The following is a 24,842-nucleotide window of genomic DNA, read 5'->3' as shown; positions in this document are numbered from 1 at the left end:
GTTCTAGTAAATATTCTGGCTGTTGCATTTTGGACTAGCTGGAGCTTTTTTAGACACGTAGTAGTACAGCCTGATAGTAAGGCATTACAGTAGTCCAATCTTAATAATAAATGCATGGACTAGCTTTTATGTATCATATGAGGAAAGCATGTTCCTAATATTTGAAATGTTCCTAATGTGGAGAAAGGCGGTCCTAGAAATATTATTTATATGAGCTTCGACCTAGAGACTAGGATCCATAATAACTCAAAGATCTTTAATTGTTAAGGAAGATGTGATTGTGATACCACTGAGGTTCACTGAGTAATTAAAGAGTGTGGACTTGGGTGTCTCTGGGTCTAATAAATGTGATGCAAGTGGCTCAGATGAAGCGAGAGGCGGGGTTGTGGGGAAGTGCGGTTTATTATCCATAGACAATAAAGAAACCAAAAGCACTAAAGAAACAAAACGCACAGAATAATCGCTGGGTCGAAGGCAGCACAGCGACGTTCAACAGCGAAATTGAGGGCTCCTCAGTTAATGTGCAGCGCTATCTTTGTGTACCTGTGGGTTATAAATAGACGCACAATTAGCGGGGACAGGTGCGCATAATCAATACTCCGGGGATGAGGAGTGAGGCTGGGAAGTGGAGTGATCCCCCTATCTCCTTCAAGGTGGTCCAAAGACCTCGCCAGCCTCCTGACATGTGGCCGGCCCAGTCTTCGTGGAGCAGGCTTCCCCAGATGCTCTCTCTGGAAGGAGGCAGTGAGATCGGGGTCCAATGCCTGGAAGGCCGGTACCTAGCTACGTTTTTCTGGACCATACCCCTCCCAGTCAATTAGCTACTGAAGTCCCTTCCTACTCTGATGCAAATCCAGCATCTTATGTACCCTGTACACTGGCCCTCCTTCAATGTCGATGGGGGGAGGCGAAGGACTTGGGGGGGCGACCCTCCTCTGCAAGGGCACCCTCCATCACCGGTTTCAGGGCGTACAAGTGGAAAGCCTGAGACGCCCCCTTAGTAAACCCACACGATACGTGACATCATTAACCCGCTCTAGTATGGTGTATGGGCCTCCATATTTTGCCTCCAACTTCCCCGAGGGGCCTGCCCGGCCGTCTTTCGTAGAAACCAACACCTGTTGTCCCGACTCATATCATGGAGTCTCCCCGTGTCTCATATCTGTTTTCCTTTTATAGTTGGCGATTGCTTTCCGTAGGTTCTGATGTGCTTCCTCCTCCTCACTTGGCACCATTCCTCCACGGCCGGCTGGTGGGATGTGGGCACATTCCATGGATAACGCACTGGCTGATACCCTAAAACACATTCAAACGGCAGAGGGAGGCCTCGAGTCAACCACACCACCACACCACTAATCAGGCCAACAGCTGGGCTAGACCTTATATAAGCCCAGTGAACCAGTCACTCAGTGCTGGGCCTTTGCTAAAGTTTTAAGACAAGATCCTAGCTGGTAACTTCAGGTATTGAGGTCTGTGAGCCCTCATGCTACACATGACATGTACACATGACATGTGTTTTTACATGTCCCCTCCCCTCTCCAGTTTTCCCCTCTCGAGTCTCTCTCCCGAGGCTTTCCTTAGACATCCTCCTCGTTTTCTGCTTTTGTTTGGGAAGTTTTAGTTTGATTTTCCCAAGTGTATCAGGGTTGGCATTCTTCCCGTGGTGTCCTTTGTTCTCCCTTTTTCTATGATCGGCGTGGTGGTTAGTTTTTCCTTTTGTTTTACTTGATCCAAGCTAACTGTTCTGCACATGGGCCCACCATTGTTAGTGTGCTTGCTCACCCAGTAGGCTATTGGTGTCATCACTTAGCTGACTTGGGTTCAAGCCCACATTCACTATTCATCATCACAACTATTTAATTTAGGATTAATACTCAGTTGTAATTATTTTCATTAACTTACGCTTTTTGTACATTTTATGGGTCATTATCAAACCTCATCTAGAGGGAAGTGAATTTTTTGCTGTAATTACCAGAACTACATTTTTCTGCTTTCTATTTGCTGAACAGAACCAAGAGGTACCATGAGCCCTACTGCAACAAAACAAGATATCAATTACAGTGATTTTCTATGATGTCACATCCACAAACCTGAAAATGCCTTTTTTATAGTGTGCTGGTTCTGTGCCCACACAGGAAACATAACGACCACGCAGCAGTCCACACTGATGATGATGAGGAGGAAGATGCAACAAATTCATCTTCATCAAATTAAATATATTCGGAATGTGAAGAACCAGCACTGGAAAATGCACAGTCTAAGTCAGTCATAATGATGTTTGATAGCGGCAATGTCCAAGACTGACGTCACTCTGCAACTTTCTGCAATATTCAGAGCAACATTGGTTTTTCTGTCAATGTACCTGAAGCCATCATTTTTAAAGAAATGAACATTGGTATTTTAATTTTAATTCACATATACATTTTTACAGTAGCTAAGATAATATGTAATCTTCAGGAAGGTCCATAGGTTGTGCTTAGTCTTTAATTAAATTGTCTCATTACATAATAAACAATATTATGAACTAATGTGTTTTACTTGTGTTGTCTGAAGACGTTGTTCATGTGAATTGCATTAGTTTCAGATTAGGAACCTTCTGCATATGCATCACTTGGCTTCACACATTCTCTCACTCTCGCTCTGTGTGTGCGTGTTTAAGGTGGGGATGGTAGTCGGAAACGTTAGCTGACCTAAGTGATAAATTGTGAAATTATTTTTTTTCCTCTCTGCTGCTTTACTACTTTGTAACTCCTCTGGTGCCTGTTACCAGTGCTGGATTATCTTGGAATTTCGACTGCCTAGCAGCCTCCACAGGGATTAATCTGGTACTGTGTGTTACCCAACAGAAAAGTAGAGCCGTTGCAGCAGTCAGTGGTAGGTTGCACCATCCTCTTGTATTCTAAAAGTAGCGTTCAGGTCAGCAAGAAACTCACTGACATGGCATTTTATTGACAGGAAAGGCTTTTTCTATTACAGACATTAAAACCTCAGATTCTACATTGAAGTGATAAATAGACATCAAAAGGTAAGACAGTCATCGTTCAGATCTGTGCATACATGCTTTGGTCACCTTCTAGAATATACAGGATACAGAAAAGAAATTAAATTATTGTATGTTTATTGAATTTTGTGCATATCTTTGTGAGACGCCATTACTCTCATTGGACTACCCAACCAATGTTATGCCTGCACAGTTTAATACTAAGTACCTCCTACTTGTTTTATTCCTTCACAGATGAAGATTCCATTTGTTTAATTCAGATATTTTCAGTTTTACATGCGTCTTGTGAGTATCAAACCATTTCAAAATGTACCGATCTTGTCTTTAGGTAGGACATGAATTAAATATTGAAATACTAGCCTAGAAGTTTACTGCTTTTTTGGAAGCAAAGATGAAAAAACGAGAAAGTGTCAGTCTTGAATGTCTGGTTCGGTCACCTTAACTGAGCTGAAATGCATTCTGTCAAATCATATCCAGACATAATGAAAGTGAAGGGGAGGCTGGAGAGGACTCCAAATTATTCTATAAGGAAGTGTGCCACGTTGTTTATGTATTGTGGCATGATATGGAAGAAAAGTGCTGGAGCTACCTCTGACAAGCTTAGTTGAGGAATTTAAATGTGTTAAGTGATGTCATTGGACGAGTGCTATGTGGAAAATCAGGCCTTAGGTCAGAAGATACCTGGAAAGCAAAGAATGCAAGAAGGCAAATGATGGCTAGTTTTATTTGTGAGCAGAAATTGGATGCAAGGCACACAGCAGCAGCATCGCAAGGAAAGCAATGCCAATGGCTTCACTGGGAAAGTGGAGAAAAGGAAAATCACCTGGCAAGAGCTGTGGGATGTGGATGCGAGTTGCATCAACTTTTTGCTTGGAGCAACTTACAACATCCTCCCAACTCTCCAAAACCTGGGACAGTGGGGAGGCAAAGACATTAAGTGTAAATGATGTGCAAGTTGGCACACTGAAGCATATTTTAACAGTGTGTAAGGTTAGCTTGTCACAGGGTTCCTATACATGGAGACACAATCAACTGCGTAGTGTATAGGAGTATTTATTTGATAGTAAGTGCCCAGACTTGATCATGTTGCCAAGTGGTATAAGTAATAAAGGGAATAAGTTTGTGTGAGAGGGATGATGTGGTGAAGCGTACACAAGCAATCTGGAAATTATTTGTAGATGTATGTAAAAAAGTACAGGTCCCACAGTGTTCTGCGTTAAGTACGCTGAGGCCAGACATGGTGTTGTATTCTGAAAGTAAATGGATAGTTTATTATTCAGTTCCATTTGAAGATGCAGTGGATGAAGGTTTTGAAAAGGAAAATGCTGAAGTACACAGACTTGGTGGCTGAGGTGAGCGAATGCATGATTGCAGGTGCTTATAAGACCAGTAGAGACAGGTGTCAAAGGATGTGTAGATGTCTGCCACATCACTGCTTGTACAGTTCAGCCTTTGAAGCCATACATTTATAGAAACTGTAAAGGAGTTATCATAAGTAGCTGAAAGGGCTAGTCAGTAGTTGTGGAGGAGGAGAGCTCAGTCTGGATTGGGGTAATGCACCCTAAAGTTGGAGTGGCTGAGGTTGTCATGTCATTGTGTAAAGTGGTAGATCCAGATGGAACTGGTGGCATGGAGCAGGTATTAACGGTGCTGGCTCTAGTCATTGTGGAGGCCAGGATGGGTCTGAGCATGGCACTGAGCATGCATTAATGATGGCAGTGGGGCTGAGTATGGCCTTAGTTGCTGGGAAGGCCATCATGGCTCTTACGGGTTGTGATTATTAGTGGCATAGTGCTTAAAGAGGTGCAACTGGTTTAAAGTGAGCTTGGAAGGGAGTGAGGCTGGGACACCAAACCTCACTTTTGAGCCTTCGGGCTTAATTTAATGAAAAAATGGTTATCCTGTGTATATGAAACATATAAACTCTAAGAGCTCATTTACTTATCTACATATCAACTGAATCGAATATCTAAACAGTAGAAGAGTTATAATTTTTATAATTTTTTATTTTATATTAGTTTTATCCTTATAGAGAAGTGAGTCCTTCTGAGAACTATCATTTTGACTAGTGCTATTCTTAGGCTTTATTTTAACAGCACAAAAATTCAGTGCAAGAACTACCTGGAGTTTTTAAACACAAGTTTAAGATACTGAATGATGGACACACGTGCCACTTTAAACATTCACTATTCAGGAGCAGCATTAATCCTATTTAATTTAGGATTAATCCTCACAGGGGTCTTGCTCTTTTTGTTATCTTAATCTTTATAGTTTACAGCTCATTATCAAAACTCATCTAGGAAATGAAGTCATTAAAAGAGGTTTTTGTTGTAAATCAGAATAACTACATTTTCTGTTTCTGTTTGCTGTACAGAATCAAGAGACATCATGAATTCTATCGAAGTGACACAAACTGACTATTATTACTAAGACTACCCCAACACAACAGATACCCCAACATTGTCTTCACCATCATGCAGAGATGCGATGTGTGTGATCTTAGCAACAGCCAATGTGATCATCTTTGTGCTGGGTGTCACTGGAAATGGTCTGGTGATTTGGATCTCTGGATTTAGGATGAAGATCTCGGTCAACACAACCTGGTACCTCAGCCTGGCCGTGTCTGACTTCCTGTTCTGTGCCTTCCTGCCATTTCATGTTGTCTACTTGGTTAAAGGTGACTGGGTCTTTGGGCTCTTCTTGTGCAAGCTCCAGTCCTTCATTATGTTCGTTAACATGTTCAGCAGCATCTTCCTCCTCATCATCATCAGCGTGGACCGCTGTGTGGTTGTTAGGTTTCCCGTGTGGGCGCAGAACCAGCGCACTGTAAAAAAGGCCTCTGTGATAGTCATGCTGGCTTGGATTGTCTCAGCACTGCTTAGCACACCATCAGCCATTTACCGGAACATCAAGGAAGATCACATGACTTCAATAAAAACATGTTACTACAGATACACAGATGTTAAAAATCAAGACCATATTGCCATTGTAGTGTGCCAATTCATTTTTGGATTTGTGATCCCGTTCCTGGTCATCGTCACCTGTTATGCTGTCATCATCCAAAAGCTGAAGACCAACCAGATGGTAAAGTCCAAAAAGCCATTTAGGATCATGACAGTGCAGCTTGTTGGCTTTTTTATCTGCTGGTTTGCATTTCACACTGTTGCTTTCATGGAACTTGACACTAAATATCACAGTCTTGTTCCCACTGGACAAAAAATTTCTGCCGCTCTATCCACTGCAAACAGCTTTATATGTGTCTTGTGTATGTTTTTCTCTGTCATGAAGAATATCAAACAATTAGGTAAAAAACAATGTGTAAATATTTCTATTTGCTAATGCAATTTTGCCTCTTGAAGAACTCACTCATGTTATCTTTGTCTAGAGTAGTCTTGTTTTATATGGAAAACATCTGTATTTATTTACTTAAAAAGCACAGTCAGTTCGGGGACATGAAACATTTCTACAGTTCATATTTTTCTGCAAATTACAATTTATTGTACAACCAAAGCTCAAGTATTGCATTAAACTCTGTATGGCCTATAAAATACTGGTGTGTTACTGTTTACTGGAATTGGAACAATTTAGACATATTTTATACATTCTATCATTGTTTGCTCTTATAGGCTTTACTATTGTAATATGTGGCAGGCTAGAGTTTGAAAAAGCAACATGAAACTTATATAATGGAATAATGAATAAATAACATTAAAAACCAGTAAGACCAGTATGAACAATTACTCCCCTAAAGGTTAATTAGTTTCATTAAATACCACTAAACGCACAACTAGAGCACAATACCACAAGGTTACTATAAAATATCATCAAAAACCAACAGAATCAAATACATTACTGAACAAGAACTACTACCAACAACACATACCATTAGACTGTCACAGCAGACCAAAAGGAATCCAATAATATCCACTAAGAACTGCTAATCCCTAAAGGACTCTAATGTTTTATCTGCAGGGATCTTGTGCAATAAATGGGAAGTGCTAAATTTCTGGAAAAAAACAAATCAAAACACTCAAGTTATAAAACAAACAAACAAACAAAAAAAGATTCATGTATAGTTTCCCAGTAGTTAGTCACTGAAAGTTGAAGAAAGTTTTTTAATCAACACACACTGGCTCTGACACAATCACACTGCCAGGATGATCTATTTCAGTTTTCAGCCATTCTTCCCAGTTATTTCATTTTGCCACAGTCTTATTTTGATTTTATTAACCAACCAGTGCTAATAATATAACACATGGAATAATTAGTATGCACTCATGAATATTTAGCATTTGTCCAAGTCTATCAATCTTGTTGTGACCCTTATCAGTTATTGGAAAGTTAAGAAGATTTTGATAAATGTATAGTTCCTGTGACGTCGGAGGCTAGGCAGGACGCAGGAACGAGCCGAGTGTGACAAAGTGACGTTTACTGACACGAACAACAGCCATGGTAGCACACAGGCTAACGCAAGATTAATCACCGACAACATCCATTACTAAAAAAGAGATTTATATACACTCACGATAATGACACAAAATGAGGAGCGGGTGTGAAACACGGGGAGGGCGTGGCCATACGAACAAACACATACACACACACGCACACACGCACGAGGGGCCGTACCGTGACAGTTCCGGTACTGTCGTTTTCAGTAACACACACTGTTTCTCAGACAATCATACTGCCAGGCACACTGACTAATTATTATTCACTGGCTGGTACATATCAGGTGTCTGAGTCTGTCCATCTTGTTGATACTCATCAGTTGTTATGGGAACGTTAAGAAAGCCAAATGTAAACAATGTGTGACAAGAAATAAAAAATGGAAACATGTCAATCTCAATTTTTTTGTTTGCAAACCATCAACCAACCATTTGTGATATATATATTAATCTATAATTTGTAATATATAATCCATAGTAATATATACTTTGTCCTAGTCAATTTGTTGATATGTTAAGAATTTTGAGAGTTTTTAGATTTGGTGTTAACTCTCTGTCTGATTAATCTTTAACTTATAAAGAACTTTTAGATATTTTATCTTTATCACAACAAGACGCCACAGGCTTTGGCAGAAAATTGCTGAGAAGAAGAAACATTTATTGCCAGCATTTATGTCAGCGGTATGATATTACAACAGTATTACTATTAAAACAGAAAACTCAGTGTAAGGAAATACCTTATTGTGTATTTGTTTTTGTGTATGTGCATTATTCATTTATGTTCAGTCTGTGAAAACATCAATGGAACTTATAAAGAATATACAGTCACAGCTCCCTTTAGGTACAACCACTTTATAAACTGGTCCATGTTATCAAGTCCATTTACCAAATAGACCTTTTTAGGTATCTGTTTCTCTGAATAGGCCCTACTTCTTGAGACTCTGCATAATTAGTTCTTCCTGATAAATAAAATAGTTAAAAAAGGTTTATGTTACACATCAGTCCTGCTCTTTAAAATCTATACTAGTTAACCACTAGAGGTCAGCAGGGACCACACAGTAGAGATAAACTGCATGGCTGTACTTGCCCTCAAAATGAAATCAAATAGATTAATAATATTATAAAAGTAGATATAAACAACTAATTGTTTTTACAGTGTCAGGCCTTTATATGAAACATTCTTTTTTTCAAGAAAGCTTGTTAACTGCATTAGCACCAGCAGGCAGAGATAAAGGCTCGTATATTCTGTATTACATATGTACCCATAAGTAGCATGAATTATGTACAACACCGACACATACAGTATATGATGTGTAATATCAGTCATTTTGCAGGCATTAATAAAGGAAAATTATGATTACACCTATATTTACATTTTATGTTTCTATTACATTTTGTACTTTATTACATTTTGAAGTATAAAAGCATTACACTAATGGTGAAAATAAGAAAACACTAGTGATCTCCTGAGCATCTTGCAGTGTGAGGCCTTGGGACTGTGCACAGGACTGTGTTAATACACAAGTGTAACACTGGGCTCAACACTCTGTATAAAAATAATGTTATTAGTCTGTGCAGTCATTCACTTTACCAAGCTCTGACTGTGTGAGAAGGTGCAGCATCACATTTGGTTATATAAAGAGAGATCAGCCCAAACACAGCAGCGGTGTTGGGGAAGAGAAGAGAGATCAGCCCAAACGCAGCAGCAGTATTGGGGAAGAGAAGAGAGATCAGCCCAAACACAGCAGCGGTGCTGGGGAAGAGAAGAGAGATCAGCCCAAACACAGCAGCAGTATTGGGGAAGGGAAGCAGACACTAAACTGAATACACCCAATCAAATCTACTACTTGTGATGAATTACTACTTCTGGCAATTGATGGGAGAGAACATTATTCTAGTATCAAGTGTAAACAATCCCACACAATTCACATACTTCAGTTAATCATTGTAATTAGACAAGACTTATACATAGAGGAACTGCGTATTAATTGTTTAGGAAAATGAAGTCATGCTGGAGAGACCCAACGATGTTTTCAAAGAAGTCATTGCAGTTTTTGACAGAAGTGAACACTGATGTTTCACTTTTGCGATAAACCAGATGTGGTGTATTTGCAAAATCCTAATTTTTCATGACACCTATCTAAAGTGCCCTATGCCTCTTCATTTCTATGAATCTCCTGATTTTTTCACAACCTTCCCATCCTCCTGCAGTGTGAAGTGTGTGAGCTACAAAACTTTCCCACACTGTTCTTCATGTTGCTGCCACTTTCTACAGTCGGATTCTCTAGCTGGACAGTGTTTCTTTGGCTGATTTGGTGTCCTTGATCTCTCCCTGAATGTATTTGCTTGTTGTGACCTTTGCCCTTTTTTCCTCTTATGTCATCCATGTTTCATGTGTTGTCTCCCACTGTACTGTCACTATTCACTATTGCTTGCTTGAAATGTAGAGTTAAACACAAGCTTGTTGCTTCTTATATTAGTAAAAGTGCAACGATTTACCAATTTAAGAATGCAGAATACAAGAAACGCGCAGGAAACTACTATAAAAACAGTAATGTGTTTTGATTAGAGGTGTATGAATGTACTCATTAAAGAATTACTAGCAGCTTCATGACTCTGACTTTAGAAAGGCCATAAGAGGGTTATGATGAATCTCAGTGTCCACTATGTAACACCTTCCACCATTGAGACACCTGCCCGTCATACCTGTGGGAGTTGATACCTGATCTCAGTCATTAGTAGGGATGTGCACATACTTTTGACCATGTAGTGGTCAAAAAAATTATTTATTGATTAAATTTTAATTTGGATTAAGATGGCGCCGGTGAGGTCGGATGCCGTCACGACTGCTCTGTCCACACCTGGCACTTTTTTCACTCTTTTTGCTCTTCCCACTACCCCTGGAGCGATTAGTGAACTGCAGAACATTCGTCCAGACGGACTGTTTATTGGCGCTGGAGACTTCAACCACACAAATCTCAAGTCAGTACTGCCTAAATTCCATCAACATGTGAACTTTGCAACGAGAGGAGCGAACACGCTGGATCTCGTTTACACAAACATTTCCGGCGTGTACCGGGCGGAGCCCCGCCCCCACCTCGGATACTCTGAACATATGTCTGTAATGTTGATTCCTGCATATAGACCGATCGTCAGATGCTCAAAACCGCTTCTGAAGCAGGTGAGAACCTGGCCAGCAGGAGCCATCTCTGCTCTTCAGGACTGTTTTGAGCACATGACTTGGATCACGTTCAAGGAGGCTGCTACTGACGGTGGCACTGTTAACCTGGAAGAGTACACAGCATCAGTGACAGCAAGTGTATTGATGATGTTACTGTCTCCAAGACGATCACCACACGCCCCAAACAGAAGCCATGGATGACTGCTGAGGTGCGTATGCTACTGAGGACCCGTGACTCAGCCTTCAGAACAGGTGACAGAGAGGCTCTCAGGAAAACAAGAGCCAAACTGTCACGTGCAATCAGGAAAGCAAAGTGTGCACACGCACAGAGGATCCATGGACACTTCAAAGACGCTGGTGACACACGGCGCATGTGGGAGGGCATTCAGGCCATTACTAACTACAGGAAAACACCACTTCCTTGGGCAGTGATGCCATCCTCCCAGATACGCTGAATGACTTCTATGCACAGTTTGAAGCGCAGAACAACGTTGCAGCAGAAAAGTCCATCCCTCCACAAAATGACCAGGTGCTGTGCCTGATGGCGGCTGATGTGAGGCGTACTCTGCATGGAGTTAACCCACGGAAAGCTGCTGGACCAGACAACATCCCGGGTCATGTGCTCAGAGAATGTGCTGACCAGCTTGCAGATGTCCTGACAGACATCTTCAATATCTCTCTGAGCTGCGCCATGGTCCCAACATGCTTCAAGACCACCACCATCGTCCCCGTGCCTAAGAAGCCCACGATGTCGTGTCTCAATGACTACCGTCCCATCGCACTCACATCCATCATCATGAAGTGCTTCGAGAGACTCGTCATGAGACACATCAAGACCCAGCTTCCCCCTTCTCTGGACCCCCTGCAGTTCACGTACCACCCCAACCGCTCTACACATGATGCCATCTCTACCACACTTCATCTGGCACTCACACATCTGGATAAAAAGGGCACCTATGTAAGAATGCTGTTCATAGACTTCAGTTCAGCATTCAACACCATTGTTCCTCAGCATCTGATTGGAAAGTTGAGCTTACTGGGCTTGAACACCTCCCTCTGCAACTGGATCCTGGATTTCTTGACTGGTAGACCTCAGTCAGTCCAGATTGGGAGCAGTACTTCCAAGACCACCACACTGAGTACTGGTGCTCCCCACGGTAGCGTACTCAGCCCTCTGCTGTTCACACTGCTGACTCATGACTGTGCAGCGATGCACAGTTTGAATCACATCATCAAGTTTGCTGATGACACGACCGTGGTGGGTCTCATCAACAAATACAACGGGTCAGCATACAGAGAGGAGGTGCGAGAACTGGTGAGAACTGGTGTAAGGTCAAGAACCTGTATCTGAATGTTGACAAGACAAAAGAAATGGTTGTTGACTTCAGGAGAGCAAGGCAAGATCACTCCCCGCTTGCCATCAACGGCTCCTCAGTGGAGATTGTCGAGAACATCAAGTTCCTTGGTGTTCACATAGCGGAGAACCTCACCTGGACCCTGAACACCCATTCCATCACCAAGAGAGACCAGCAACGTCTTTACTTCCTTCGGAAGCTGAAGGAAGTCCATCTCCCATCACCCATCCTCACTACCTTCTACAGAGGTACTGTAGAGTGCATACTGAGCAGCTGCATCGTTACCTGGTCTGGGAACTGCACCGCCTTTGACCGCAAGACCCTCCAAAGAATAGTGAGAACAGCTGAGAAGATCATTGGGGTCTCTCTTCCCTCCATCACGAACATCTACATAACACGCTGCATCCGGAAAGCCACCAACATTGTGAAAGACCCCACACACCCCTCACATGAACTGTTCACCCTTTTGCCATCTGGAAGAAGTTATCGCAGCATCCAGTCCCGCACCTCCAGACTATGCAACAGCTTCTTCCGAAAAGCAATTGGACTCCTGAACTCTGGCTAACTCCAATTCCAATTCAGATTCCAAAATGGGCACTTTTATACATGCTTATAGACAGTCACACACACACACACACACACACACACAAACACACACACACACAAACATACATACGTACATACATACATACATATTTATACACACACTCACACATTGTTTTGCATCGGACTAGTGCTGAAGTCAAACCTCGCACAAATAAACTATGCACTCCTGTTGCAGTCTTGCACATTATCCTACTTGCTGCTAGAGTACTGTACTAATCCAGCACTGTACTCTGAACTGTTATGGCTGCTACCGGTGACTGCTATGTTCAGGGTAGCATGTCACTGATTGCTATGCACAACTCGCTTTACATATGCCCAGTACTGTGTACTGTACTAAATAATTGCACTGTCTACTCATTTTGTATTTGTCCTGTCCTGTATTTATTATTGTTTATTTAATGTTTATTTAATGACATTTTGCACTATATTGGACTGTTTGCACTTGTGTAGCATGCTGTCTGTTGCACTGTTGTTTTTGTGTTGCACGATGGTCCTGGAGGAACATTGTCTCGTTTTTGTTGTGTACTTGTATATAGCTGAAATGACAATAAAAACCTCTTTGAACTCTTTGAACTTTGAACTTGATTTCTCCGCAGCCCTTCTCTCTACACCACGACGCGTATCTCATACAGCAGAGATGCTCTTATTCTCTTAATCTACATAGCACTCAAGCCATCTCTAACCCCGGACCCAAGATGGCCGACGGAGATCCTGAGGAAAAACAAAGGATGCAACGTGAGGAAAAGGCCTCGAGGGAAGTGAGCCGGCGTCAGGAACAGGCTGAGGGCTCGGGCACACCGAGCTCCCTTACCTAGCATTCTGCTTGCCAATGTCCAGTCTCTGGACAACAAGCTCGATGACCTCCGGGACAGCATAAAGTTCCAGAGGGACATTCGGGACTGCAATCTCCTCTGCTTCACCGAGTCGTGGCTGAACCCAACGGTACCGAACCACGCCATCCCACTGGCCAAGTTCTTCTCGGTTCACAGCATGGACAGGACAGCAGATTCGGGAAAGTCATGAGATGGTGGAGTATGTGTGATGGTAAACAACAGCTGGTGCAACAATGCCAATGTTGTTACTCTCGCCCGCTCCTACTCACCCAAAGTGGAGCTGCTCGCCCTCAAGTTTCGTCCTTTCTACCTTCCTCGGGAGTTCACTTCGGTCATCATCAACACCGTGAACATTCCACCTCAGGCCAAAATGGACACTGCACTGTGTGAACTTTATGAGGCTCCCACAGTTTCAGGCACAACACCAGTATGCTGCACTTATCATGGTGGGGGATTTTAACAATGCTAACCTCAAGCGTGCAGTGCCCAACCTTTACCAGCATGTAACCTTCCCCACCAGGGGAAATAGGACACCTGACCACTGCTACACACCGTACAAGGACAGCTACAAGGCACTAGCTCATCCACCGTTTGGCAAGTCGGACCACGCTGCCATCTTCCTCCTACCAAAATATAAACAACGGCTGAAACGGGATGCTCCGGTTCAGAGGGAGATCGCGCGATGGACAGACCAATCGATGGCCGCTCTGTAGGATGGTCTGCATGATGCAGAGTGGGACATGTTCCAGTGCAGCACTGATGATGTCAGCAAGTTTACGGAGGCAGTAGTGGGGTTTATTGGGAAACTGGTGGACGACACGATTCAAAGAGCCACCATCAAGAAGTTTTCCAACCAGAAACCCTGGTTGGACAAAACCATGCGCGAGGCTCTGAACTCTCACACTGCTGCCTACAATGCGGGGATCATCAGCAGGAACATGGTCGAGTACAAGTCTGCGGCATACGGAGTGCGCAGGGCGGTGAGGGAGGCAAAGCGGCGCTACGGGAGGAAACTAGAGTCACAGTTCCAGCAGAGTGGCTCTAGATCCCTGTGGCAGGGACTACGGACTACAAGAGCCCACCCTCCGGACTGAAGAGTGTGGATGAGTCTCTGGGGAATGAGCTAAACACATTCTTCTCTCACTTTGAGGCAACATCTAGCAGTGTTAATGCTAACAGCGCTTACGCTAACAATATTCTATAGGCGCAGCCAACGGCGCATGCACAGAGCCCACCATAGAACAGCGCTCCCTCATCATCATGGAGAGTGACGTGAGAAGAGTGTTTATAAGGGTGAATACCAGGAAGGCGGTGCGACCAGATGGTATCTGTGGGAGAGTCCTCAAAGACTGCGCAGACCAGCTAGCCCCAGTATTCACCGACATGTTTAATCTCTACGTAACGCTCGGTACCGTCCCATCCAGCTTCAAGAGATTCACCATCGTCCCCGTCCCAAAGAAACCTCGACCTTCCGGCCGCAATGACTATCGCCCTGTTGCCTTCACATCAGTCGTGATGAAGTGCTTTGAAAAGCTAGTCAGAGACTTCATCACCTTCACTGCCAGCCTCCATGGACCCAATGCAGTTTGCATATCGCCACAACCGCTCCACCGATGACGCAATTGCACATCTGCTCCACACCACACTGACCCACCTTCACAAAGGGAGGGGAAATTATGTTAAAATGCTTTTTGTCGACTACAGTTCAGCATTTAATACTATCATCCCTTCCCTACTCACTACTAAGTTGGGGGATCTAGGACTGCATATATCCCTGTGCGACTGGATCTCCAACTTCCTAACAGACAGACCACAATCAGTACGGGTGGGCAACTGCGTCTCATCCACCCTCACCCTCAGCACTAGAGCTCCTCAGGGTTGTGTTCTAAGCCCCCTGCTCTACTCACTGTACACCTACGACTGTACAGCCACTTCCAGCTCCAACATCACTGTCAAGTTTGCTGACGATACCGTCGTCATGGGCCTGATCTCGGACAACGATGAGAGGGCCTACCTGGAGGAGATTAAACACGTGGAAAACTGGTGCCAGGAAAATAATCTCCTCCTAAACGTCAGCAAGACAAAGGAGCTGCTTGTGGACTGCAGCAAGAAGCAGGAGTGGCACTACCAAGCTGTGAGGATCAATGGAACCACGATGGGGAGAGTAGATAGTTTCAGGTACCTTGGAATTCACATCTCGCAAGACCTGTCCTGGTCCCGCCACACCAACTCCCTGGCAAAGAAGGCTCGTCAGTGTCTTTACCACCTCAGACGCCTAAGAGACTTCAGACTGCCCTCCAAGGTACTGCGAAACTTCTACACCTGCACTATCGAGAGCATCCTCATGGGGAACATCACAGTCTGGTTTGGGAACAGCACCAAGCAGGACAGGCAAGCACTCCAAAGGGTGTTGCGTTCAGCAGAGCGCATCACACATACAGAACTTCCTGATCTGCAGACAAGCGGTGCCAGACCAAGGCCAGGAGGATTGTAAAGGATCCCACCCATCCTAACAGTAGGCTCTTCTCTCTGTTGAGGTCAGGGAAGTGCTTTTGCTCCCTGAAGACCAATAGAGAGAGACTGAAGAGGAGCTTCTTCCCACAGGCCATTTAGGCCCTGAATCAGGGAAACTTATTAACTGTGGGGATCACCACCACTATGCGACTCTAAATCTGTAAATTTGTAAGATGGAACTGTACATTGTGTACATACACATATCCATATATACATTGTATATTGTGTATATATATACATATATTGTACATACATTGTTAACATATTTTGTACATATATATAGATATATGTTTCCCTATGCACCCTCTTTTTTTTTTCTTAGTTTGGACAGAGCACTCTAAAACCATTTCACTGCAGGTTATATCGTGTACGACTATGTATGTGACAAATAAACCAAACTTGAAACTTGATTACATGTAAGTTTGATGTGATAACTTCCATTCAATTAATAACTTAGGCTTAAAAAAAAAACTGATTATAAAAATGTTGAGCAGGTTATTTTAACAATGTAACATAAGCACAGACACTGTGAGCAATATGTCATAATGACACAAAGACAGGAAAAGGACATACATGCTGTTTTAACAATTACATTGTAAATAGTTAGGGACTATGTGCTTATAAATAATTGTGTTGTCTATATAGAGTCAGGTTGTCTCACAGGATAACACAGAATTACACTGCATAAATAATTGAAAATATATTTTTTCTGAAGGAAATGAAATGTAGACTACAGTCCCAGTCATCCTTTTGCTGGAAGTGAGAGACTCCTCATGAGGGTGATTTAAATTTCCACAGGGAGCTTGGAAGTGATTGCATGAATGTCATGTTGGAAGAACAGAACACCATCATGAGTCTTGGTGAAAAAGAGATGGGAATCCATATATTCTTGCAGCTTCCAGCAGGGTCTGTCATTCATTTTTGCTTTTGTTTTAACAGTTGTTTAAAAGTAACTTAAGTAGTCAGTTAAAGCATGCATATATTTAAAGATACATTTATACCACAATAAGGTAATGAAAGGATTTTCAATCTAACTGGTCTTTTTAGATGGACAATTTATTTGGATTGTATTTGTTATATATTTATCCAATCAGTTACTTTTAATTTTAACATTTTTATCACACTTGTCAAGACTCACCTCATTTAGAAGTAATTCAGCACATCCAATGCAGTACTGTTATGTGATAACCCATTTAGGAAGATACACTGGTTTGGATGACTGGTCTTTATAGGCACACAAAAAAGCAGATACGATATGAGTTGTTTACAATAAGCTTAACTACACTAGATTGACTTTAGATGTCTAAAGGAATTGTTATATCAAATTGAGCCGCTACCTGTCACGCTCCAGCTCTATGTATGCCAGAGCTTAGACTCACATAAATGCAGTTCCAGAACTAACTACTCTTTAAGTAGGTAATATTCCAGTTGAATAAAAAAAAAAATGTATGTGGTAAATACACTCTGGGTTTCTAAGTACTTGAACTGAAGGTAAGGAGTTAGACCTGTCTCTGATTATGGTCTAGAGTTCTGACCTTTTCTTATGGATACAAATGAAGACTAGTCTTGATAATAATCTTGATCAAGAACTAAGACAGAATCAGATCATTTAATCCAGCTCCGGATTGGAAATATTTTAGTCCAAAAAATGCAAGTTCTGATGCTCAGGCACACTGTAAATATATTTTGTACTCTGCATAGTCATGCTTTCATTCTGCAGTTCCTCTAGATTGTGTATATGTCATGATTAATGAACTGTAATGGTCTTGTTACATAATACATTTTAGTGTTTTACTTTTGTTGTCTGAAGACATTCATTGCTGGATTTTGTTTAGCATGCATTAGATTTACAATAAAAACCTTCTGCAAATGCATCATATAGCTTTGTGTGTGTGTGTGTGTGTGTGTGTGTGTGTGTGTGTGTGTGTGTGTGTGTGTTGTTAAGGGGAGTATGGTGGTGGCTGGAGACGTTAGTTGATCTAACTGATAAGATGTGAATCATTTTTATCTCTCTCTTTTAGCTCTAGCACTGTGTGACTCCTCTAGTGCCAATTACCCAACAGAACAGTGGAGGCACTGCAGCAGACAGTGGTAGGTGGAGGGGGAGTGTGACTATGTGGTTTGCAACACCTTCTTTCCATCCAAAACTATATTCAGCTCAGCAAGGAACTCAATGACATGAAGCTTTACTAACACGAAAAGGTTTTCCATTACAGACATTAAAACCACGAATTCTACATCAAAGTGTCAAACAGACAGTTGCATTTAAGAAATGTATATTTAAGAAATTGCATTATTGTATATTTCATGTGTATTTTGCATATATTTTGCATATGTGAGATACTCCTTTTGTATTACACAGGAACTCCCAACCAATGTTATGCCTGCACAGTTTAATACCATCAGAATCAGAATCAGAAGCACTTTATTTGGCCAAGTATGTGTATACACATACAAGGAATTTGTATTGGTCAGTGCACACATGTATGATGTAACCTACTAAAACCAATTGGACAGCACATATACCACAACACTATTTAACTATAACAGAAAGAAAGACAAAATATTAAATAAAGCAGAATATAGAAAAAGGAATAGGTAAACAATAAAAATAAAACTTAGAGTTACAAGAACTAAGGATATCTATACATGTGAGATATGTATATTAACATATATATTAGAAAAATAATAGAGTAGTATGAACATTGAATACTAACATATTGTGCAGTTGTGCAAAATAAGCATACCACAGGATGCATACCACATACAAAGTTTGTAAGTTCAGTTTTAAAGTGCAAAATGTCCACTGTCGTTGAAGAGTGCTACAGCTCTGGGGAAAAAGCTGTTAGCATGTCTAGTAGTGCTGGCTCTGATAGCCCTGAGTCTTCCAGCAGAGGGCAGTGGCTGGAAAAGTTGATGTCCAGGATGAGAAGAGTCAGCAATTATTTTGCTGGCACGTTTCATCAACCTGCTGGTATAAATGTCCTGGAGTGGTGGCAGGCTACATCCGATGATCTTCTCTGCCTTCCTGATTATGTACTGGAGATTGGCTCGTTCCTGTGAGGTGGACAAACCAAACCAGATGGTTATAGATGTTTTAAGGACGGACTCGATTATCGCTATGTAGAACTGGATCATCAGACTCTGAGGCAAGTTGAATTTCTTTAACTGTCTTAGAAAGTACATTCTTTGCTGTGCTTTCTTAGTGATGGAGATTATGTTCTCCTCCCACTTCAGATCCCTGGAAATGGTAGTGCCCAGGAATTTGAGGGACTCCACAGTGGAAACCACAGGGACATTAATGATGAGGACAGGTAGGATGGGGGGGTGACGTCTAAAGTCGATCACCATCTCCACCATCTTTTCTGTGTTCAGCAGCAAATGGTTGCTGCGGAACGACAAAACCACTTCCTTTCTGAATGCAGACTCCTCTCCATTGGTTATAAGACTGACCAGGGTGGTGTTGTCTGCAAACTTCAAGATTTTCACAGCTGGTACATTGGAAACACAGTCATTGGTATACAGATTAAAATGGAGAGGTGAAAGCATACAACCTTGTGGTGCTCCTGTGCTTAGGGTCTGAGGATCTGATGTGTGCTTCCCTAGTCGCACCTGCTGTTTCCTGTCGGTCAGGAAATCCAGGATCCACCTGCAGATGGAATCTGGCACCAACAGCTTGGATAGTTTAACCTGCAGCAACTCAGGCACTACAGTGTTGAACACCGAGCTGAAGTCCACAATCAGAACTCTAGCGTAGGTTCCAGGGCTGTCGAGGTGTTGAGGTGTTGTAGTATGAAGGTACTATGTACCTCCCACTCATTTTGTTTCTTCACATGAATTTGATTCCGTTCATTTGGTTCAGATATTTTCAGTTTTACATGTGTTGTACAAAGTACCAAAACATTCCAAAATGTAAAGACATTGTCTTTAAGTAGGACATGAATTAAATACTATTATGAAATACTGTCTGAGTACCACAAACAGAAGATGGCTGTTAACAGTGACTGGGTTGCTGTAAGACAGTATAGCAAACTGTGTGAACACTGCATGTAACACCTAGTAAGGAGATAATATGGAGAAAATGGAGATAAAGATGAGGAGGCACTGAAAATTAGATACGGACAGAAGAAAAAAGAAAGTCTTCCATCTATGGTTCTGTCCCCTTAACTGGATTGAAACTCACCCTGTCAAAGTATATCTTGACTAGTCAAAGTGAAGGGAAGATGCCCTGTCTAAACAAACACATTATATACACAAACTCATGAAATAGCTACATACTGACTGAACTGAATACCTAGACAGTAGAAGATAAAAATGTTTTATAATTATTTATTTTATATTTGTTTTACAATAGAATATAGAACTAGACGTTTCGCTAGTACTGTTTTAGGCTTGTTTGTAACAACAAAATAATTTTAACTACATGCAGTTTTTAACAGAATAAAAGAAAATTCACTTTAGAAGTACAGCTGATTTGAGCAGTCTCTATGTGGCTTGTAGGGACCATCAGTGGGAAGCACTGGACTCAGACGTCAGTGGGGATTAAATAAGTGGGAGCCAATGAAAAGCAGGTGTGTTTAAGAATCAATAAACTGGTGCCTGTGAGTGAGGAAGTGGAAGGAAGCTGAGACTGGTGTGATTTGTGTGAGAGTCCTGGCTGGCTACCGGCCCGAGCAAGACACTCAAATAATGCTGTTTCATAAAAATAAATAAATATACAAACCAAAAAGCCTTTTTATCACAGATCTCTGCCCATTTTAAGACAAGTTTAAGATGCCTTTAAATATCTAAATGCTGGACACACAGGTGTCACTACAAACATTCACTATTCAGCATCATCACAAATATTTAATTTAGGATTAATCCTCAATTTTAATGATTTTTGTTATCTTGCATTTTTGTACATTTTATAGGTCATTATCAAACCACATCTAGAGGGAAGTGAAGGAAGTCACTGCCAGACATTTTTGCTGTAAGTCAGCAGAACAACATTTTTCTGCTTTCTATTTGCTGAACAGAACCAAGAGGCACCATGAGCCCCACTGCAACAGCACAAGATAACAAGTACAGTGATTTCTATGATGGCACTACCACAAACCCAAAAATGCCTTCAGCATCATGCAGGTATGCAGTGTGTGTGATATTTGCAACAGCCAGTGTGGTATTTGGGTTGTTCTTGTGGAAGCTCCAGTCCTTCATCATGTTCATTAACATGTTTAACAGGAGATTTCTCTTCATCATCATCACCATGTACTGTCGTGTGGTCGGTATGTTTCCTGTGTGGGCGCAGAACCAGCGCACTGTAAAAAAGGCCTCTGTGATAGCAATGCTGGCTTGGATTGTCTCAGCACTGCGTAGCACACCATCAGCCATTTACTGGAACAGCAAGGAAGATCACATGACCTCAATTAAAATGTTACTACAGATACACAGATGTTAAAAATCAAGACCATATTGCCATTGTAGTGTGCTGATTCATTTTTGGATTTGTGATCCCATTCCTGGTCATCGTCACCTGTTATGCTGTCATTATCCGCAAGCTGAAGACCAACCAGATGGCAAATATCAAAAAACAGTTTAGGATCATGACATTTTCATGGAACTTGACACTAAATCTCACAGTCTTGTTCCCACTGGACAAACAATAGCTCAGATTCTAGCCACTGCAAACAGTTTTATGAACCCGTTTATTTATGCTTTCATGAGGAAGGATTTTAAGAGGACGTTTTATGCAATTCTGTTGAATATAAAGAGTGCAATTGAGGAGGAAGGAAGGAGCACAGTCCGAGGAACATCTATCACCAACTCAGGGAAGGCAGACTTTCAACTAATGTTTGAGGTGTCATGTGTGGGGTTTTTTGTCTGTCATGAAGATTATTAAACAATTAGCCAAAAAGAAAAAAAATTTGGAAAGGTTTTATATGTTTATGTAGTATTGTCTCTTACAACCTCAGTCATACTATTGAGTAATGTATGATCAAGAGTAGTCTTTGTTTTAGGGTAGTCCATGTTTATTTGGAAAACATTTTTTACTGAAAAAAGCACAGTCAGTTCAGGGAGAATAAAAGATTTGCACTGCTCATGTTTTTGTGCCAATTCTTTAACATCTCCAAAGTCACAATACTGTATGTTGACTGGTGCCTTCACAGTTATGAGCATGTTAAGAAGATATGCATCAAAAGACGAAATGTCTTGCATCATCCAAGTGGCATTTTTAAAATCAAGCCCACATGTTTACCTAATGCTTGTAATTTGATGAATTACAAAACAAATTCCACCAAAGGACAATATTAATGCTAAACATCTGGAGCTCAGGGCACAGTGGGTTTGGCACCCTCCTATGTCAATAGAGTATGGCAGAAAGAGCACCATCCCACATCTACAAGCAGTAGCCACTACAAAGTTACACAAACTCCAAGGCAACTCGCTGACAACACAGTGCAAAGGTGCAAACAAATCTGATAACACAAAGACACTCAGTGCTTCTGGGAATGGACTGTTATTCTGTCAAGGGTGGAGAACATACAAAGAATATTTGTTAAAAGAGTGTGTGTGGGGGGGTTGTGGAGCAGGTGCGAGTTTAAAAGGAAATATTGAAGGAAACAAACAAAAAAATTGAAACAAACGTAACATTAATAATCCACAAAGCTGTTATACCACAACTGGGTTTTAAAACCGAGAAAAAACAGGATGTAATTACATATTGTCGTTTAGGATATTAAAGCTGTTAGAAGGCTATTTATTTGGAATATGTTTTTACATGTAGTCTTCTGTTTGTAAACAGATTTACCAAATAAAATGACCAGTGTTGATGTTAAAGGTGTATAATAAAATTATATAGTCACTATTTTCTTTTCTTTTTTTTAATGGCAACTGTGTATATACATTACTTTTTATCCACTCTGGTTTTCTAAGTCCTTGAACTGAAGGTAGGGAGTGAGACCTCTGTATCTGATTATGCTCGGGTTCTGACTACTTTTCTAATGGATGCAAATTATGTCTAGTCTTGATGATGATCTTGATGATTTAAAAATCAGCAACCAGCTCCAGATTGGATATATTTTAGTCCAAAAATATATTTTGTACACTGCATAGTAATGCTTTCATTCTGCTAGTGCCTGTAGAGTGTGTATGATGTGTATGATGATCTGAAGTGATTAATTAACTGCAATAGTCTTGTTGCATAATAAATATTATTGTTTGCTATTTTAATTTTAAATCACATATACATTTTTACAGTAGCTAAGATAATATGTAATCTTCAGGAAGGTCCATAGGTTGTGCTTAGTCTTTAATTAACCCCATGGTTCACCACGCCCTTTAAAAGGGACGCAGGCGTCCCTGAACGGGCATACTCAAATAAATACTTGATATTCTTAAAGTACATTACATTTACCAACATAGCATTCCTTAGGACTATTACAAGTACCTGCTTACCGATTTTCAGCCGTCTACATGCATCCGTTAGCCAGAAATCCCATGCTGAATACACCGTTTTTTTTCCGCTACATTTCCACAAACACGTGCCTGCCCTTTTAAATGTAATTGTCTCATTACATAATAAACAATATTATGAACTAATGTGTTTTACTTGTGTTGTCTGAAGACGTTGTTCATGTGAATCGCATTAGTTTCAGATTAGGAAACTTCTGCATATGCATCACTTGGCTTCACAGATTCTCTCACTCTCGCTCTGTGTGTGCATGTTTAAGGTGGGGATGGTAATCAGGAAACGTTAACTGACCTAAATGATAAATTGTGAATTATTTTTTTTTTGCTCTCTGCTGCTTTACTACTGTGTAACTCCTCTGGTGCCTGTTACCAGTGCTGCATTATCTTGGAATTTCGACTGCCTAGCAGCCTCCACAGGGATTAATCTGGTACTTTGTGTTACCCAACAGAAAGGTAGAGCTGTTGCAGCAGTCAGCAGTAGGTTGCACCATCCTCTTGTATTCTAAAAGTAGCGTTCAGCTCAGCAAGAAACTTGCTGACATGGCATTTTATTGACAGGAAAGGCTTTTTCTATTATAGACATTAAAACCTCAGATTCTACATTGAAGTGATAAATAGACATCAAAAGGTAAGCCAGTCATCGTTCAGATCTGTGCATACAGGCTTTGGTCACCTTCTAGAATATACAGGATACAGAAAAGAAATTAAATTATTGTATGTTTATTGAATTTTGTGCATATCTTTGTGAGACGCCATTACTCTCATTGGACTACCCAACCAATGTTATGCCTGCACAGTTTAATACTAAGTACCTCCTACTTGTTTTATTCCTTCACAGATGAAGATTCCATTTGTTTAGTTCAGATATTTTCAGTTTTACATGCGTCTTGTGAGTATCAAACCATTTCAAAATGTACCGATCTTGTCTTTAGGTAAGACATGAATTAAATATTGAAATACTAGCCTAGAAGTTTACTGCTTTTTTGGAAGCAAAGATGAAAAAAACGAGAAAGTGTCAGTCTTGAATGTCTGGTTCGGTCACCTTAACTGAGCTGAAATGCACTCTGTCAAAGCATATCCAGACATAATGAAAGTGAAGGGGAGGCTGGAGAGGACTCCAAATTATTCTATAAGGAAGTGTGCCACGTTGTTTATGTATTGTGGCATGATATGGAAGAAAAGTGCTGGAGCTACCTCTGACAAGCTTAGTTGAGGAATTTAAATGTGTTAAGTGATGTCATTGGACGAGTGCTATGTGGAAAATCAGGCCTTAGGTCAGAAGATACCTGGAAAGCAAAGAATGCAAGAAGGCAAATGATGGCTAGTTTTATTTGTGAGCAGAAATTGGATGCAAGGCACACAGCAGCAGCATCGCAAGGAAGGCAATGCCAATGGCTTCACTGGGAAAGTGGAGAAAAGGAAAATCACCTGGCAAGAGCTGTGGGATGTGGATGT

General features: G+C 41.3%; 1 protein-coding gene across 1 annotated transcript; it reads left to right on the top strand.

Moving 5' to 3' along the window:
- Positions 1-605: 605 nt before the first annotated feature.
- LOC145651765 (chemerin-like receptor 1) lies at positions 606-21,816 on the top strand. The gene is made up of 4 exons (XM_081699511.1): positions 606-775; positions 5,482-6,197; positions 8,750-8,759; positions 21,558-21,816. Exons 1-4 carry the CDS (start codon positions 606-608, stop codon positions 21,814-21,816), a joined length of 1,155 nt encoding a protein of 384 aa, XP_081555637.1.
- Positions 21,817-24,842: the final 3,026 nt, after the last annotated feature.

This window comes from Electrophorus electricus, chromosome 1 (assembly GCF_041902795.1).
Source record: "Electrophorus electricus isolate QZ-2024a chromosome 1, ASM4190279v1, whole genome shotgun sequence".
Lineage (NCBI taxonomy): Eukaryota > Metazoa > Chordata > Actinopteri > Gymnotiformes > Gymnotidae > Electrophorus > Electrophorus electricus.
The sequence above is the reverse complement of the archived record's forward strand: the minus strand, read 5'-3'. Positions and strand labels throughout refer to the sequence as shown.

Excerpts from the sequence above, each read along its gene's own strand:
- LOC145651765 (XM_081699511.1), top strand. The coding sequence starts at position 606 with ATGAGGAGTGAGGCTGGGAAGTGGAGTGATCCCCCTATCTCCTTCAAG. Across the intron at positions 776-5,481 it reads GTCCAATGCCTGGAAGGCCG|AGATGCGATGTGTGTGATCT; the intron begins GTACCTAGCTAC and ends ACCATCATGCAG.